This window comes from Phascolarctos cinereus, unplaced genomic scaffold (assembly GCF_003287225.1).
Source record: "Phascolarctos cinereus isolate Bilbo 61053 unplaced genomic scaffold, phaCin_HiC Scaffold_4;HRSCAF=312, whole genome shotgun sequence".
NCBI lineage: Eukaryota > Metazoa > Chordata > Mammalia > Diprotodontia > Phascolarctidae > Phascolarctos > Phascolarctos cinereus.
Genome location: NW_027555847.1, coordinates 635,292,463 through 635,310,528, shown reverse-complemented (window position 1 = coordinate 635,310,528; position 18,066 = coordinate 635,292,463). Strand labels below are relative to the sequence as shown.

Sequence of the window (18,066 nt, the reverse complement as noted above, 5' to 3'; positions counted from 1 at the left end):
AAGAATTTATTATTTATTTGTTATGTGTCCTGTGTGTCCCAGGCACATTTGGCAGGCTCTGGAGACAAACAGAAAACAAAGCCAGCGCTGCTCTCAACCCATACATATAAATGTATACAAAATACAGAGTAAATACAAATAAATTTCAAGAGCAGGAGAATGCACAAAAAGCTAGGGAAGCCAGGGAAATAATAATAACAACATTGGTAAACCAATAATTATTATATTGTTGTTATCAATTATAGTAGTGCTGAGGATGGGGAACTACGGCCTTGAGGCTACATGTGTCCTTGAAGCTTCAGCTTCCCCACACTTGGACTATAGCCTATATCATAGTATATGAATAATTTACAATAGTAACTACAGGAATCTTATTAATAATAATGGATTACATTTATATCATGCTTACAATGTGCCAGGCACTGTGTTAAGCCTCACAACCCTGGGAGGTTGATGCTATTATGATCCCCATTTTGCAGATGAGGAAACTGAAGCAAAAAAGTTTTGCATTTAGATATCCAAAAATGGAATGAGCTGCTCCAAAAGGTAGAGCTCTTGAAAAAGCTGAATAATTCCCTGTCTTGGACAGTCAATTCAGTGCACATTTTATTAAGGATCTACAAAGTGTATGTAGGACTTTGTGTTGACATGTGGTTCCTAATTTCATAGAGCTTAGAGTCTAGGGAGGCAGGGCAGAGATTAGGGAAGAGGACAGTAGCCCCCTTAATAACTGAGGGATTTCTGGAGTAGAATTTGAACTGAGTTTTGAAGAATGGGCAGGATTCTAAGAGGCAGAAATTGAGAATTCTGCACATTATAAGCCTGGATGAGCAAAGCCATGGAAGTGGGGGCAGTGAATGCAGTAAATGAAGGGGGGGAGTAGCTTGAGACACAGCTTGAAAGGTAGTATGGTGCCTTGCAGGGCCTTGAATGCCAGTGTCAGAGGTTTAACTTTTGGTGGGGAGGCAGTGGGGTAAGACAAGAAACATTTTAAATGCTCACTGTGTGCCAGGAACTGTGTTAAACACTAGGAATACAAATACAAGGGAAAAAAGGTTGACCTTTGCCCTCAGGGAGCTTACATTCTAACTGGAGAGACAATGTAGGGAGCTGAGGGGAAAGGTTTGAGGTGCCTGCCCAGAAACGTGGCGGCAAGGTGCAGAAAGTCAGAAGCACAGCCAGGAGGGTAATGAAGCTTGGTTGATGGGCATATCTCCAAAATGGAGGTCCCAGGAAGGAACTCACCTATGGGAGAAGGCCAGCATGGGGAGGGAAGTTCCAGGGTTAAAGTAGTTGAGGGAAGAGTCTAGAGGGGGAATATGGAGGAGGATGGTGCTAAGATGTGCAGTTCAGTAACAGGGAGGTCCATGTGGAACATCTGAAGACCTAATTTGTCATTTATTAGCTGTCGTATTCTAAGCAAGCACTTTCGCCAACTTGCGTGGCTTTTTTTCCCCTCACTTATAAAATAAAGTCATTGCTTATAGCTCCTTAACCTTATATTTATTCAATTTGCTTCTGACTTGAGCTCTTGCTTTTTTTCCCCTCTCAAAACCTGCAGAGGAAAAAGAATAATAAGACATTCATTTGTCCCACTATGTAAGGAATCCTGCCTTTCTGGGGGTGGGGAGAGGATGAGTGTAGGCGGGAAAAAATTCACAGCAATTGACAACAAAAATATTTTCCTTTTTCCCCATGCAGCCCTCTCCCTCACTGGCCTGGGGTTAGTTTCCAGCAGAACCCAGCCTCTGTGGGCATCGGTGGTGGCGTGGTAGCAAGAGCCTTCGCTGTAATACAGGAGGTTTGATTTCTAGACCAGCCACTGCCCCCTTGCTCAGCTATGCGACTTTGGGTTTCTGTTGCTGTTGCTGGGTTGTTTTTTTTTTTCCAATTTTAACATGAGTTCATTGAATTAGATGATCTCTGAGGACCCTCCCAGCTTTGACCTTCTGTGTTCCTTGTTTCTAATCTGATGGCTCATGGTGGGGAGGGATGGTCAGGAACTGTTGGGAAGTCAATCCTAGGGTTTTTCAGTGTTTGTCTCTGTCTCCCACTGGGAGACTGGCTGCTGGCTCTCCCTCAGACACTCCAACCAAAAGACCTGTGGCCATAAATACTGAAAATGCCTATTGTTTCACAGCTGGTATCCTCAGCTCCAGATAGGGCTGGCTCCCCACTGTGGGGCAGATATGGTATTTAGACTTGCCTCAATCCTTAGGATACCTTCTTCCTCTTTTGTTTTTTGCTTTTTAGCTCAGGTAGTTCATAACCTGGGGTCTGCTGTCTCTTGGGGCCTGTGCATAGATTTCATGGAGTATACAAACCTGAATGGGAAACACACACTCTCTCTTGCCTTCTGTCTCTGTCTTTGTCTCTCTTTCTGTGCATATGCATATATAGTCTGGGTTTTTTGTCATCTATAGATGTACATATATATTATAAAAAGAGAGTTTTCATTTTCACCAATCTCTAACTGAAGTTTAGCATATCCTTCAGTTATTTAAAGGGAAGAGGTCCATGGGCTTCAGCAGACTGTTCAAGGAGGTCCATGACACCCAAATGGTTAAGAACTGCCTAACTAAATAGAAGGATTTGTTCTGTAAAGCTTGGACTCAGTCAGAGGGCTGCACTTGAGGACCTGGAGGGCCACATGTGGCCTCTGGCCGAAGGTTCCCCACCCATGAAAGCTTACACATCCTCAAGGACCCAATTCTCCATCTTTTTTTCTCTTTCTCTGTCTCTCTTCTCCTCTGTAACATTTAGTCTATATTGCCAAATTTGGGACTAGATAATATGCAGGCATATCCCACCTAAGTTATTAATTGGGTCCGTGAAAAGGAAGCTTTAGGTTAAATGGTACTAATAGAGGTCATCTAATTCCCCAGGAACAAAGTTGAGCAGAAAAGAAACTGAAGACTTTGTGGGTGGAGGAGAAGCAGGGAACTTGAGGAATTTGGTTTACTGTTTTCATGACGTTGGTAACTATACTTTGGTTTTAGTGTGCCTGCACTGTCCTTTAAAGTTTGCTACATTCATTCTTGGAACAGTGGATAGAGTGTTAGATTTGGATCTCCAAGTTACTGGAAGGAGATGTAAGTACACAAAGGCCATATGACCTTAGGCAAGGTGGCTCAGCCTCACTGGGCCTCAGTTTTTTTCTTTTCTTTTCTTTAAATAAGGAGACTTGGCCTACCATTCCTTCCAGCTCTAAAACTAACTAAATAATGAATAAAGTATGAATACTCACTGAGTATACTCTTTGATAATCCTGTGTCAGGTACTCTGGGAGACTTAAAAAGACCTATAAGACAAGAAACTTGTAGTCTATCAGAAAGGTGGTGTTTAGAGGAATATCTCTGCTGTAAGAAAGACTGTTTTTAAGTTCGCGAGGGATAGATGGCTGTAGGAACTATGAGGTAGAGGAAAAAGTCCTGCATTTGGAGTAAGTGAATGTGGATTCTAGGCCTGGCATATCCACGAGGTAGACAGATTGACTTTAAGCCAAGCCTTTCACCTTTCTGTGATAACTTGGATTCCTTCTCTTATGGGATAATTATAAAGCTCAGTTGAGGGAACTTGAGTGAAAGCCCTTTGGAATACTTATAAAGTGCTATGCTATACAGATGTGAGAGTAATGTTGGTGGGAGACCTTTCTTGTCCTGCACTGCCCTTCCCTACTCTCCCCTCCCCCCACCTTTAATCCTCAAAAGCCTCTACTTTATGAGTTAACAATGGGCATTACACGTCACAGAATGTTCAAGTTGGTTTGGACCCAAGATCATTTAGTCTGGACCTTTTATTTTGCAGGTGATAGAAGTAAAGATTTAGATCTGAAAGGAAACTTATGAGACCATCTGGTTCAGCCCTTTCATTTTATAAATAAGCAAACCGAGGCCCAAAGAGATTCTGTGACTTGTCTCAGGTCACATGTTTAGCAAGTAGCAGGGTTGGGAATTGACCCAAATCTTGACTCCATCCACTGAGGCCCAGGGGACAGGCATTGACTGGCTTAATGAGACAGAATCAGGGCTCAGACTTGCTCCCTACCTCCCAGTCTAGTGTGATTTCTGATACTAATTTGCTAGCCCTGTCCTGCCAGGATTGGGGTGGGGTGGGAACTACAAGTCTTCATTTAGGGGTCTTTGAGCTCTTTTCTCAGTAGAGCTTTCTACTGGGAGTGGTGGTGAATAAAAGAGGGAAAATAAAAGTGTAGGGCAAGCATTGATGACCTTGCCTTTGATTTTCATTCTTTTCAGGTAACAGTCTGGGACCATGTCGAAGGACCTCCAGGATGTGGACCTTGCAGAGGTCAAGCCTCTGGTGGAGAGAGAAGAGGTGAGTTGCAAATGGTGACTTTTCATCTTGACCTCCGGGCTCAGCCTCAAGAGGTCACAAGTCCTAAACTCTTAGCTCTTGGAAAGCTCAAAAGATGTCCTGTATGAGAAATTGTAAAGTGATTAAGTTTTAGAAACGGGAGTCCAGAGAACACAATTATCCTTTATTTTGGGAGTAAAAATTTTTTAAAAACATTAGTGAATTCTTTAGAAAAGATACTTAGAAGCTGCCATTTTTAATCTAGCAGATTCTAGCAGTAAGTAATTTTTTTTTATTAATTAACTTTCCTTGTTGCCCAGCAGTCTAGTTAGAGGACAGTGCTAATTAATAATGACCTGTATAACTGACAGTATTATAGAATTGCTGAGCTCAGATATAGTCTAGCTCCTGCCCAAAGCATTAATTACCACTGCAACATCCCCAATAATAATTGATCGTCCAGCTTTACCTTACTTTGCTATGAAAGTTGGACAATTTTGGGGAATTTTCCTTCTGTTGAATGGATATCTGCCCATTGGTTTCTACTCATTGGTTCTGATTCTGTCATTCTGGGGCCAAGGAGAACAAGTCTGATCCTCCTTCCATGTGACAGCCTTTTGGATATTTGGAAACAGCCTCATGCCCTCCCAAAGAGATCTTCTTTCACCAGACTGAACACCCTGAGTTTCTTTAGCCCATCCTCATGAGACATAGTCTCTAGACCCCTCACCATCCTAGTTACTGTCCTCTGGGAAACCAGTTTATCAGTGTCGCTTCCAGAGATTATTTCCATAGTTGATGTTTTAAACTCAAGTTCAGGGTTTTGTATTGATTTGTACTGTATTGATTTATACCGCGCCCACCCCACCCTGGCCCAACTAAATTTTCTCTGGCTAGTTTCAGCCCATCTTGCAGCGTCCTGGGGTACCTCTCTCCTAAGTTTGCCTACTCATCAGAATAGGCCATCTCTGCTGAAACCAATTATTCCTTCGGCCCCAGGGCCAAAGACAGTACCTCTGACCCCAGCTTAGTGTCTTACAGTCACATGCCACTAATCAGTCACAAGAGGTACAGCGTATGGATGGTTCAGAGCAACTCCAGCACTGTTATTGAATACACAGCTTATTAAACATACAGCGCTCTACCATCCGTGAAGGGTCTCGTACTACAATTCAAAGTGAGTCTTGGAGATTAAATAAATAAACCTGATCCTCTTGCCCAGTTTTGGTTACATTTGTACTTTGCTGGGCTGGGAGAGATTGATTTTCTCCTTAATGGTTTAAAGGGAAGCTGCTTCCTCAGATTTGTCACAGTAATTCATTGCTGTGCTTAATATGGTACCTATCCCCCTCCTCCTACATCGTGCCCATTCCCCAACATTCTAAAAGGGGTGCCTGCCTGCCTTTTAGGCAAGGGCTTGGTCCGTTCCTTCACATCAAAAAGCAATGACTTGAAGGTAGTAACTTCTTCCACTAACCTGACCTTACCTCCCAAACTCTGCTTTTTGCTGAGGGTGCTGTTGAACTATTTTCATTTTTGATAGAAGCAGAATTTTTTTTAAAAAATCCATTTTTCTTGCCCCTGGCCCTCCCAACTGGGGCCTCATTCCCAGAGTGTGGATTTTGTTATTTCCTCCAAACAGTCACTTCCCTCGGGGCTTTGTAAAAAATCATTCTGCAGAGAAACAGCTCTGCTGATGTGGTATGAGGGCCTCTTTTCAAAGTCGTATGGATTTTGAAACCATAGCTGAGCAGTTAGCAGAGTGTATGACATCACTTAGCCATGATCACACGAGATAATATTAGTAAGAAAAGAAAAGAAAGGAAAAAAAAAAGGAATCAGCACAGTGCCTGGCACATAGTATGTGCTGTATACCCGCTCGTCTTTCCTGGTGCCTGAAAATAGTACATCACATGGGGCACCGCTGAAGTTTTGAGATGATTCCAGGAATGGCTAGGCTCCCTACTGGAGCAGTGGTAGAAGTCCCTGACTGCTTCATCTGCTCAGTAGAACGTTTGTGCCGCCAGAACCTTCCTCCGTTCAGAAGGAGGTAGAGAGGAGGATTCACACTGTATCAAACAGCATCAGATCCAGTCACCCTTTGGGCTGGCACTTTGTTCCCTCTTCGTTCGGGCATGGGAGGAGCAATGACTCTGTACCAGTCATATCTTTATTAACCCAACATATTAATTGGTGGGGTCTTTACATAGCCCCTCGCCTTCTGGATGTGACTCCCTGGTAGTGCTTGTAGCCTGACTGTGTCTGACACTTTAACAGTTTATTTTTCTGGTTTGACCTGTGGAAGGGGACCAGTGAATGACATTTTTTAAACCAAAGCCAGGCCCCAGCTCCCGTCTGAATTTAATGGGTAGATGTTCTCCCAGAAGGTGTAGTAGGAGAGCTTTTGAGGGCACAGCTATTCCAGACTAGACCCTTTTCCCTCTGGGAGGTTCAGACTTCAGGCCTGTGCATTTCCCCACTCGTTTGGTATGTTTGGAGGAAAGTGACCGTGACTATCTCTTTACAGACCATCACTGGCCTCCTGCAAGAGTTCGACGTTCAGGCAAGTAGAAATGTTTTTTTTTTCCTTCCTCTCTTCTCTTTCTTTCCTTTTCTTTGAAATTGAACACTATTCAAAACCCCTGCAGGGAGGGGAGAAACCAAACTAAGCTTAAGATCCCCACCCAGGGCAGAAAAAGTGTCGAATGTTCTGAATATTGTCCAAAGAAATTGAAGTCCTTCCCCAGCTCTTGAAGCAAAATGGGGAAACATCCTAAGTCAGAGATACTTTGGCGTTTGGGGGAAAAGGCAGAGAGAAGCTTCAGTTCAGGGCTTTTCTCCAGCAAGGGAACATGGCTGGAGGGGTCTTCAGTCTTGGCGGCCCCACAGGAAAGTGAAACATCTTTCTGCGTTTGTTTGGCCCGGAGTGGAAATCTGTCCATTTCCCCCTCTGTGCTGGGATGGTTGTCCAGGAACAAGCTGTGTGCAGAATTGGCTTTCCTTCCCCTATTTATGGGAACAGGGCAGTAGAAAGTGATGGATGGGCAGGGTCAGTTGAAGAAAAGACACAGATTTCAGATTTTTTGTTCATTCACTCAGCACATACTTACTTTCCACGCACATGATGTTGTGCTTGGCTCTAGGGAGAATGGATGGATAAGTAGATGGATAGAGCCATGTGACATGTTTTGCTAGAAATGCACGTAAGAGCAAGCAAGACAGACAATCCCTTCCATGGAGTTTTCAGAAGCTCTAGCTGTTTCTCCAGGCCGCAAGCACGATTGGAAGGATTGAAAGCAGCCTAAAATTCAGCAGCACTCAATCTTTTGTAACTGTGGTTGGCCAGTGCTTTATTTAGCCTGACCTTTCCTCTTGGGGCCTCAGCTTTACCCCTCTGGCAAAGGGGCTTGGACTAGTAGCCTGGTGCATCTTCAAGCTCTCCTAGTTCTGAAAAGTCTTGAGTCATTTTCACATTTGTTATTGTTGAGTTCTTCCTGGCCCCATGACCTAGAACTTTGTTGTTGTTAAATTGTTTTAGTTGTATATGAGTCTTTTTGCAGTTTTCTTGGCAGAGATACTGGAGTGGTCTGCCATTTCCTTCTCCAGCTCGTTTTACAGATGAGGAAACTGAGGCAAACAGGGTGAAGTGACTTGCCCAGGGTCACACAGCTAGGAAGTGTCTGAAGCTAGATTTGAACTCGGGAAGATGAGTTTTCCTGACTGCAGATCTGGCATTCTATCCACTGCACCACCTAGCTGCCTTCTCATTTACACATTACCGAGGCCAAAAAGAGGCCATTGATCCCTAATGAAAGCCACTTGAAAACTGTTAATTATATGCTTTCTTGCTGTAAGGTTGTACTCTTACTGAAATAAGGGGATGCTGAGGCTTTGAGCACTGATGGTGAGGGTAATGACCACCCTGCATCACAGATGATCTGGAGGGTTCTCATGGTATCTATAATCTTGCCCTAGCTGGCAAGGAAAGCCTATGACATATCTCCCCTACTTCACAAGTAAGGACTTGGAGAGATTAAATGTTGGGAAGGCAGTTATGCAGTCAGACTTTCCCAGCCTCTGTCTTCATATGTTAATCAGCAAACATTTATTAAATGCCTACTATGTTCTGTAAATAGAATAATAGTGTGGGGTGTTCTCCTCATACCCAGCACTGGGCTATTTATAATAACTAATTACAAATAACAAATATTGATTCATTGCTTACTATATGCTAAGCGCTTTACAATTATCAACTCAATTATTCCTTACAACTTTGGGAGGTAGGCACTGTTATTATCCCCATCTAAAGATGAAGAAACAGATTAATGACCAGATTTGAACTCAGGTCTTCATGACTGCAGTTCCTGCTCTCTATCCACTGTGCCGCCTAGCTGCCCTGAGAGAGAAGGTACAGCCTTGCATTGATAGGAGTTTGCTCACCTGGGAGTTCCCTTTAATCAATAAAATCACTTTTTCAAATCTGGTCTCAGATGCTGCTGGCTGTGTGATCCTGGGCAAGCTGCTTAACTAACTCTGCCTCAGTTTCCTCATCTGTAAAACAGGGATTCAGGGTGTTAGATGGTACAGTGGAGTCAGGAAAAAACCGACTTTTAATAATAATTAAATATATTATAAATTCAGTCAGCAGCTTTCAAACCTACCTTGCTTGACTGCTTCTTTCTGGTTTCCTTTTCTCTTCATTTAAAAAAAGTGACTCAAGGACTATCTTTTTAAGAAAGATGACTCAGTGAGTTTTTTTGCTTCCCTGTCATGCTCTCCTTACCTGTTGCTCCTTCCCACTAGGGCAAAATAAATAAAAACAAAGCCCTTGGAAGAAATTAGCTGTGCCTGAAAATCTGTCTTTGTGTCTTAAGGCCATCACCCCTCTGTCAAGAGGAGGGCAGCAGCCCTGAACTGTGGTGTATAACACAAAGGATATTCTCTGGAATAGCTAGGTCAAAATAGGTGACTCTCCTTGCCTTGAACTTGATAGTGGACACCGGCCCATCAGTCATGGGGAACAGCTTGTAGGGCAGTGGGATGGTTGTCTGTGATCTTTCTTCCACTAAGGACCCTTGGATGGCCTTGAAAGAATGCAGTCACACCTGAAGTGCAAGGCTGTAAGCTTATTCAGATTTAGAACACTTTCCCTGGGTGGTAGGTGGTGATGGTGGGGAGAGAATCACTGGTATCAGGAAGAGTGGAGGATGAGGTCTACCAGTGTTCAGCCTGGTTTCAGTTTGTCTCTTCTCCTCACCCCCTCCGTTTCAGAACTTTAAGTAACCAGGAGACCTCCCAGTGGCCCTAGAGGGAGGGGGGGAGGATGCCTGGGCAAACTACAGAGATCGATGGACTTCTCAACCCTTGACTGAGACTCATATGAAGGAAGGAAGTAGTTTCTTGTCTCTTTTCCCTGGAACAGTGAGGTTTCATATTATCTATCTTTTTGTGCTTCCTTTCCATCATACCCAGGGCAGCACAGCCCCATCCGTAGTTCCTTGTTCTGCTTTTTGCCAGTTCTGATTAAATCAGTCTATCAGCTGAACATCTACTTACAGGAACTCATTTTGAATAGGAATGCCAGGAAGGTCCTTAGGGAGCTTCTAATGCCACCCCTACCCCCCCATTTTATAGATGAGGAAATGGAGGCCCAAAGAGGGGGAGGAGGAGAACTTGGGTGGGGGCATGGGGGTGCTGGGCCCTGGATTCAGGCAGAAGATTTCAGAGCCAGTCTTGTCATGGGCACTTAGTGACCATGTGAACTTAGACAGTTAATAAGGTCGTAGATTTAGAGCCAGAAGGGATCTTAGGTATTCTAGAACAGTGCCTTCACTTTTTTTTCAGATGAAGAAACTGAGGCTAAATGTCTTGCCCAAATACGCACCGGTAATATATGGCAAAGAAAATCCAGGCCTTTTCTCACGCTGCTTCCCTCAAGATCAATGGCACAAATATTTAGTGCCTGAATTATTAGGGCTTGAATTTGCTAACTCCCTTTCCAGTGCCTTAAAAGTAAGTTGTATTGCCTAGTCTTAGTCTTTTTTATACGTTTGTTTGCCAACTGACCCCGTTTCCTTGTTCCCAATGAGAACCCTTCCTTGTAACAAGTATAGTTGAACAAATTAGCACATTGGCTGTGTCTGGAAACATTGCCCCATTCCTCACCCGTAGTTTACTGCCTGTCTGAGGCAGAGGTGAAACTTCCATCTACAGCCCTCAGTAGTCGTGGTTGGTCTCCAGGGCCTCTTCATAGGTGGCAGCCTGTAGTGTCTGGGATGCTAGGATTTAGGCTGGGAAAGATCCTTTGGGGATCATCTAATCTACCCCCCTCATTTTACAGACACAGTGAGAAGGAAGTCTAAAAATAATGAAGGAAATTAAATTTATCAAATGCCTGCTTAGGTGCCACCTACTGTGCTAAGTACTTTACTGATCACATTTCATTTTAAGCTTAAGAGAATCCTGTGAGGTAGGTGCTGTTATCCTCATTTTACAGTTAAGGAAACTGAGGCAGACTGAAGCAAAGTGACCCATCCAGGGTCACACAGAGCTAGTGAGTGTCTGAGGCCAGATTTGAAGTCCCAGCTCTATCCACTGCACCACCTTCCCATGATCATGTAGCTTGTAAGTGTGTCAGAGGTGAGATTTAAACTAGGGTCTCTCGTCTTTCCAAGTCCAGCCCTGAGCTGATGAGGGTGAAGATGGTAGAGCTTCTTTTGTCTATCTGTTCAGCCAACTCTCTTCTTTCCCAGCCTATCTTCTGCACATCTTGCCTATCTTCCTTTCCCCCCTCCCCCTTAAAGAAAAGTCGCTGAACTTTGAGAAAAAATTGGTCGTTAAGGTGGCCCCTGCATCAGTGGGTTTGATTGTGGTCATTAGACTTGGATGGCAGGTACAGTGAGAGTTGTTCCAGCCCTGCCCAGAACATTTATGTGATCGAATCCTTCAGCCAAGCAGAACTGCGAATTGGCTTGGCGTGAAGGACCCGGGACCTTGTGTTCAGCAGCAGGGCTTGGCATAGCCTTGGGTTGTTAAGGAGTTCTCACAGCCTGTGGTCCTTATTGACTTCAACCCCGTGAGTCATCCTTCACTCTGTCTCTGACGATCTCTCTTGTGTGGCTTTTGTCAGCCCCTTATACTCCTGCATTCCCTGTCCATCAGCTTTGCTGCTCTGAGGAGCCAAGAAGCCTACTTGATCAACCTTCACTTCCTCCCACCCACTCTTCTAAACACCTTCTGTTAGGCAGATAAACAGGAGATGCTTCCAGCTAACATTATATGCCAGACACTGTGCTAAGTTAAGTACTTTACAATTATAATTCCATTTGTTCCTCACAACAACCCTGGAAGGTAGGTGCTTATTATTATCCTCACTTTACAGATGAGGAAACTGAGGCAAGTGTAGGTTGCTCCGCGTCACACAGCTACTAAGTGGGAAACAGAGCTTTAAGCTTAGGTCTCTTAACTCTGAACCCAGTATTCTTTCCACTGTAATACTATGTAGCCTGTCTGGACACTTAAAATTTTTCCATAGCTTGTCTCTAAAATAAAAGGAATTTAAAAATAAATAATTTTTAAAAAATGCTCAAAAAAAAAAACCCCAAAAGGAATTAATGGATAGTTAGAAGGATGCCGCTCTGTTTTGTGGTGATTCCTCTCTTCCCCTGGCCCCATTTCCAGAGCAAAAAAAGGTCTAGATTATTTTATCCTTCCTTATCAGATACAGTGTCCTCAAACTGCACTAGGCCTTTTGGATACTGTAGGCTGAGGCTTCTTCTGAGGCTCTCTTCTTAATAATGAGATTAGTGTGATGCAGTGGGTAGGGCATTGCCCTGGAAATCTAAAGAGTTTTGTTTTGGAATTAGACAGGGCCCTAGGTCATCTGAGCCCACCATCTTATTTTACAGTTGAGGCCCAGGAGAGTTGAGATCTGGGGTATGCCTTAGGGTCACAGAATTCCATAACAGTGGAGCTGGTCCCAAGACTCAGTCCAGTCACCAGCCCTGGACAAGTTGCTTCCGTTTTGTGGTTCCAATTCCCCATAAGTCTAGGGAACATAGTAGTAATTGTCCCATCTCCCTTATAGGCTCTTGTCTCCGTTAGACCTCACAGTGTAGGTGGAAGGCACTTTGACAGAAGTGAAGTGTTCATGATTTTTATCTTCTTCAGAAGAATCTAGAAAGCACGTCTTATCCTTTCCTTTTTATAAGGTTGACTCAGAAGCGAAGGATCACAGAACTTTTGAAATCGTGAACTCTTAGGGCCAGGTTGGGCCTGGAAATGTTATTTAGTTAATTCGTCTCCCTTCTTTCTCTTCAAGCAAAAGCACACAGGAATGCATGTTAGAGTTAAGGCCATTCTGTTTTCAAGTCTTTTGTTCAGTCAGTCATAACAATGATAATAATTACAGTAGCTAATGTTTCTGTAACACTTTAAGGTTTACAAAGCACTTTACAGATATTTTATCCTCACAACAACCCTGAGAAGTGGATATTATTATTACTTTTATTTTTCAGATGAGGAAACTGAGGCATCCTGATTAAGTGACCTGCCATAGGTCACACACGGGTCAGATTTGAACTCAGGTTTTAATGGCTTCATGTCCACTGATCTGTCACCTGCTATATTCCACTTAGCTATCTTTACATAATATTTAGGTAGAACCTTCAAACTCCTACTCAGGATAATATTTGTTGTTCACATTTATAATTGAAGGAAATGGTAAACTTTGTTAGAAGTTAGTGAAAATAAGGATTCTTTTCCCATCCAACTTCAGACCCTCTAGAAATCTAGCCACTGGTCTGTAGACCCCAGGTTAAAAAGTCTCTGGTGTTAGACTATAGAATAGTGCTTGGGATGTAATATTCAATTCAAAAAGCATTTCCTAAGTGCCTACAATGGACACAACCATGTGTTAAGCAAGGAGGATACAAAAGCAGATCTAAGGTCCCTGAATTCAGAAGCTTCTACTGAGGATAATTAAGGTGCTCGGTAAATATTTGAATGAGTAATGAGCACATAGCCTGGTAGCTGGGTTATGTGAGATGTGAGAAATAGTCTTGCCTGTGGGATATACTGATATTTGTGATTTCCCTTAGTAATGGGTGTGAGAGAGTTAATTACATCTTTGAAGCCCCTCCTTTCCCCCACCCCAGTGCAGGACCTCACTAATTCCTTCTAGCTAGATCAGAATTTGTCCCATGTTCAGTATCCTCAAGGACTTCAGGGATCATCACATGGCAAGTAAGTCAGGAAATGGGATGCTCTCAAGGAGGACCTTACCAGGTCATTTCACCTTCAGGGAAGGTTTGTAGAAAGGGCAAGTTATCAGCCTGATAAGACCTTGGAAATCAAAATTGGATAGTTTCTATGATCCCATTTGTGGGTAGACCCTTCACCTTTGCAGACTGCGGATTTATTTGCATTATATAGATAAGGAAACTGAGATAGCCAGGGATGTTGACTTGCCCAGGGTCCCATAATTAGTAAGTGTCTGAGGCAGGATTTGAACTCAGGTCTTCCTGACTCTGGGACCGGTGCTCAGTGCACTGAGCCATCTAGTTGCCTGATGATCCCAAGTAATGCACAAGGGTTCTACCTTTGGATATTTTACCATAGTGGAGTTACACCCATTCATTGTTCATTAATGGGGTTATGCCCCTTCATTCTCACTACACCACCTCTTTCCCATTCATACATAGCTTTGGTATTTTCACACTTTGGCTTCACACTTAATCTTTGGTAATAAGCTGCAGCCCACTTAGACTCAAGACTTTTCCTTTTCCCTTTAGGGTACTTGTAATTTTATAATTCTACCACTGTATTCTTCCCATGGAACCTTGGAATCTCCTGATCTCTTAAAGAATCAAAATGATATTTGAAAATTTGGACAGACCTGGCCTGAGGTTGACCTTTCCACTGTCCATAAAAATCATAAGCAAGCCAATAGGGTAAACATTCCAAGGAGACATTTATCCCTAAACATAGACAACAAACTGTTGGTGCTTCTAACTGAATAATTGGTGTCTAAATACAAGCCATCCTAATCTCTTCATAAAAAGATCATCTTGACTTGTCCCTTCTGTGAACCTTTTAAAAGAGCACTTATTTAATTAAAATCTGATCACATAGACTTTTCTGTCTGGTTTGCTTCACATTATTTCAGAGCTCCAGCATTTACTTTTGTGAAGAAAACCTTTAACCTCTTTGGACTAAACAGGATAATACTTTTGCCATCCTCTGATGCCTCTTTGTGGCTTGGAGGTGAGCTTGTGTTCTCAGTGGCTAATGCTAATGGAGCACAATGTCTACCAGGTCTTCCAAGGCTGGAAAGGCCTTGTGTTTGGACCCAGTAATAGCCTGGGTATCATCTTAGGAGTTTGAAGAAACTCAGCACCAGCTTGGTTTCTGAATTTTTGGTCTGTAACTTTTGAAGAGCATCTATCTACAAAGCTACTGGGAAGGCATTGGATTTGGGTGTAATGATGGATTCTTTGTGTGTCCTCTGGGGACCAGTCTCGCTAAGTTTGGAGAGGCTTATTACAAGAGGTTGGTCAGCAGTGATGAAATTTTAATGACAAGTCAGAAATCCTGTCTACTCAGGAATGGGAGTTTGGGGGTGTCTTTGATGTCTTCATGGCAGTAGAAGAGATGTGCTCTGTGTTGTGATCTGTGTTCATGGGGTTGAAGGGATGTGATCTATGCTGATAGGGATTTTGCCCACACAGATAAAATTAGTCGTAGAAATATCAGTTCATGGAACTAGAAGAGACCTTGTTTTTATTGTTCAGTCCTTTCAGTCATTTCCAACTCTTGGTGACCCTGTTTGGGGTTTTTTTGGCAGAGATACTGGAGCGGTTTGCCATTTTCTTCTCCAGCTCCTTTTACAGATGAGAACGCTGAGGCAAACAGGGTGAAGTGACTTGACCAGGGTCACATGGCTAGGAGGTGTGTTGAGGCCAGATTTGAACTCACAGAGATGAGTCTTACTGACTTCAGGCCCAGTGCTCATCTTATAGGTCCATTAATAAAGGATGAGTACTACCTGGGACAACGTATACCAGTAGGAAAGGTATAGAAGATTGAATGTACAGTAGCCCCATGCCTTTGTATGTTTACCGAATAACCCATAGAAGACTACTTCCCTATGGTTTGTTGGCTTTTAAAAATGTAAGGCAAGGAAAATAACATTAATTTGGGGGCCCAGGTTGGTTGGGGCCCAGTTAATACATTTTCCCACTATACCTGCCATTCGCTATTCTTTGAAGCAACACCTATTTCCTCTAAACTGTGATTAATTTTGGTGTTTGCCGAGATGGGGAAAGGAGGTGAGATGGCTTTTTATCCCGCATGTTGAATATGATCATATTCTTTGAGTTGTCCCAATTTTCCTGCAATGGAGGAGGCGCAGGGGGCACAGCTTACTTGAACTGGCACCAGCTGTCCTAGAAAAGAGCTTTCTCTGCCATCAGGGCCAACAAGCCAAGTCAGCAAGCATGTGTTATGTGCTTACTGTGGGCCAGGTACTATGCTAAGTTCTGGGAAGAAAGATCGTCCCTACCCTCAAGGAGGAGGAGGCAGCTTCAAGAGCAAGAGGGTACCTCCGACATGGTAAAGACAAGAGTCAGACCGGAGTGCAACCTTCGTGAAAGTCAGAGGTATTGATACCTTCAGTTGTCTGACATCAAGACTGTTCTAACAGTTCCTTCCCAGTGAGTGGACTTTGTGTAGTGGCTGTAGAAGAGGGAGACCCTATGTTTTTATTGGAGGACGAGTTAAGTAAGCAAGCAAGCATGGTGGAGGAGAGGGTGATTTAGAATCTTTTTGGATGAGTGTGAATTTTTTTTTTCAGTTTTCTTTTTGGGATTCATTTTGAAAAAGGGGAATTTTGCTCTGGGCCTCATTCCTCTTTCCACATCCTCTCTCCTTCTCCCCAACCCCCACTCCCACACAAGCATAACAGAACAGCCAATGTTTTCAAATGCTCCAATCAGCCACAGACTTTGTGGGGTTTTTGTGGCTGGTTTTCCTAAGGGGCGATTGGAGCTGTGAGCAGGCCATGGGGTGAGATGACAGAAAAGGAAATTCCATCTTTATTTCTCAGCCACTCTCACAGTAGCCTTGAAGCAGACATGCCTCCTGGCCGGAGAAAGGCAGCTGGTTTGGGAATGGAGTGGACGGATGTGTGAGGTTAGAGGTCATCTGAAGTTTGGGAAGCATCCCTGTTAGAGGGCCTGGTGCAGATGATAGCTTTGGCTCCCCGAAGGCAGGAGCAGCTTCTCGAGGGCTGAAATGAATGTTGGAGGTTATATGTGTTTTTCTTTGGAAGGTGGGAGAGGGAGGGTGTTGTATTGGTTGTTGGGACTATCCATATATTTGGATAGGGCTGCTTTTAGCTTTTACACTGGTTATGGTTAGGGGCTACAAAGTGATTTTACCTCTCTTATCTGTTGTGAGGCTTTAGTTGTGGTAATAGAAATGGGGCTACCACAAAAAGTTTACTTAAGAGGGAAAAAGAACCCCCGAGGCCATTTCAAACAACTAGTATCTAAATAAAGAAGCCCTCTACAGAATTTCCAGGCCACTCAGAGACCTAGTAATGGGAAACCGACTATGCCATACCAAAGGGGTTCTCATTCAGCATTCTGTGGCCATTTATTAGGTCTGTAATATGCATGAAACCATTGTCCCAAGCACTAGGTCCTTCCTTGTCTGCATAGCATTTTCTCTGTCTGTTTAATTGAAGGAACAGTATAAACACATAGTGCTAAGTCAAAATAAGCACAAAATTACTTTTAATAGTGTTTTATTTTTCCCCAATTACATGTCAAGACAGTTTTTAGCATTCATTTTTATAAGATGAGTTCCAAATTTTTCTCTTTCCCTCCCTCCTCTCTCTCCTTTTCTTTCTAAAATGGTAGGTAATTTGATATAGGTTATATAAAACATATTTCCATATTAGTCACAGTTGTAAAAGAAGAAACAGATCAGAAGGGGGGAAAAAACCATGAAAAAGAATAAAGTAAGTGGGGGGAAAAAAGTATGCTTTGATCTGCATTCAGAGTCCATCAGTTCTTTAATCGGGATGTGGAGAGCATTTTTCTTCACTTGTCTTGAATTGCTGCGTTGCTGAGAAGAGCCTAGTCGTTCATAGCTGATCATCACATACCGTGTACAATGTTTTCCTGGTTCTGCTCATTTCAGTTTGCATCAGTTCATAGAAGTCTTTCCAGGTTTTTCTGAAATCTGCATGTTCATCATTTCTTATTGCACAGTAGTATTCCGTTACATTCATATAACACAGCTTGTTCAGCCATTCCCCAGTTGATGGGCATCCCCTCAATTTACAGTATTTTGCTATCACAAAAAGGACTGTTACAAATATTTTGGCACATGTAGGTCCTTTTTCCCTTTTTATGATCTCTTTGGGATACTGACATAACTGGATCAAAGGGTACGCACAGTTTGATAGCCCTTTGGGCATAGTTCCAAATGGTTTTCCAGAATGGTTGGATCAGTTCACAACTCCACCAGCAGTGCATTAGTGTCCCAATTTTCCCACATCCTTTCCAACATTTATCATTTTCCTTTTTTGTCATATTAGCCAGTCTGATAGGTATGAGGTGGTATTTCAGAGTTGTTTTAACTTGCATTTCTCTAATCAGTAGTGGTTTAGAGCACTTCCTCATATGCCTATAGATAACTTTGATATCTTCATCTGAAAACTGCCTGTTCATATCCTTTGGCCATTTA

At 43.1% G+C, this 18,066-nt stretch overlaps 1 protein-coding gene across 2 annotated transcripts in view; it reads left to right on the top strand.

The window, feature by feature from the left end:
* Nucleotides 1–18,066, top strand: part of NDRG1 (N-myc downstream regulated 1) — an 81,796-nt gene that overhangs the window by 19,790 nt on the left and 43,940 nt on the right. Inside the window, exons 2-4 of one of the 2 annotated variants that reach the window (XM_078153758.1) lie at nucleotides 4,257–4,335; nucleotides 6,842–6,877; nucleotides 10,159–10,326. In XM_078153758.1, the coding sequence (XP_078009884.1) occupies nucleotides 4,273–4,335; nucleotides 6,842–6,877; nucleotides 10,159–10,326 (267 nt within the window). In that variant the 5' untranslated portion in view covers nucleotides 4,257–4,272. The remainder of the gene's footprint in view (nucleotides 1–4,256; nucleotides 4,336–6,841; nucleotides 6,878–10,158; nucleotides 10,327–18,066) is intronic. The other variant, XM_020997904.2, reaches the window with a different exon arrangement.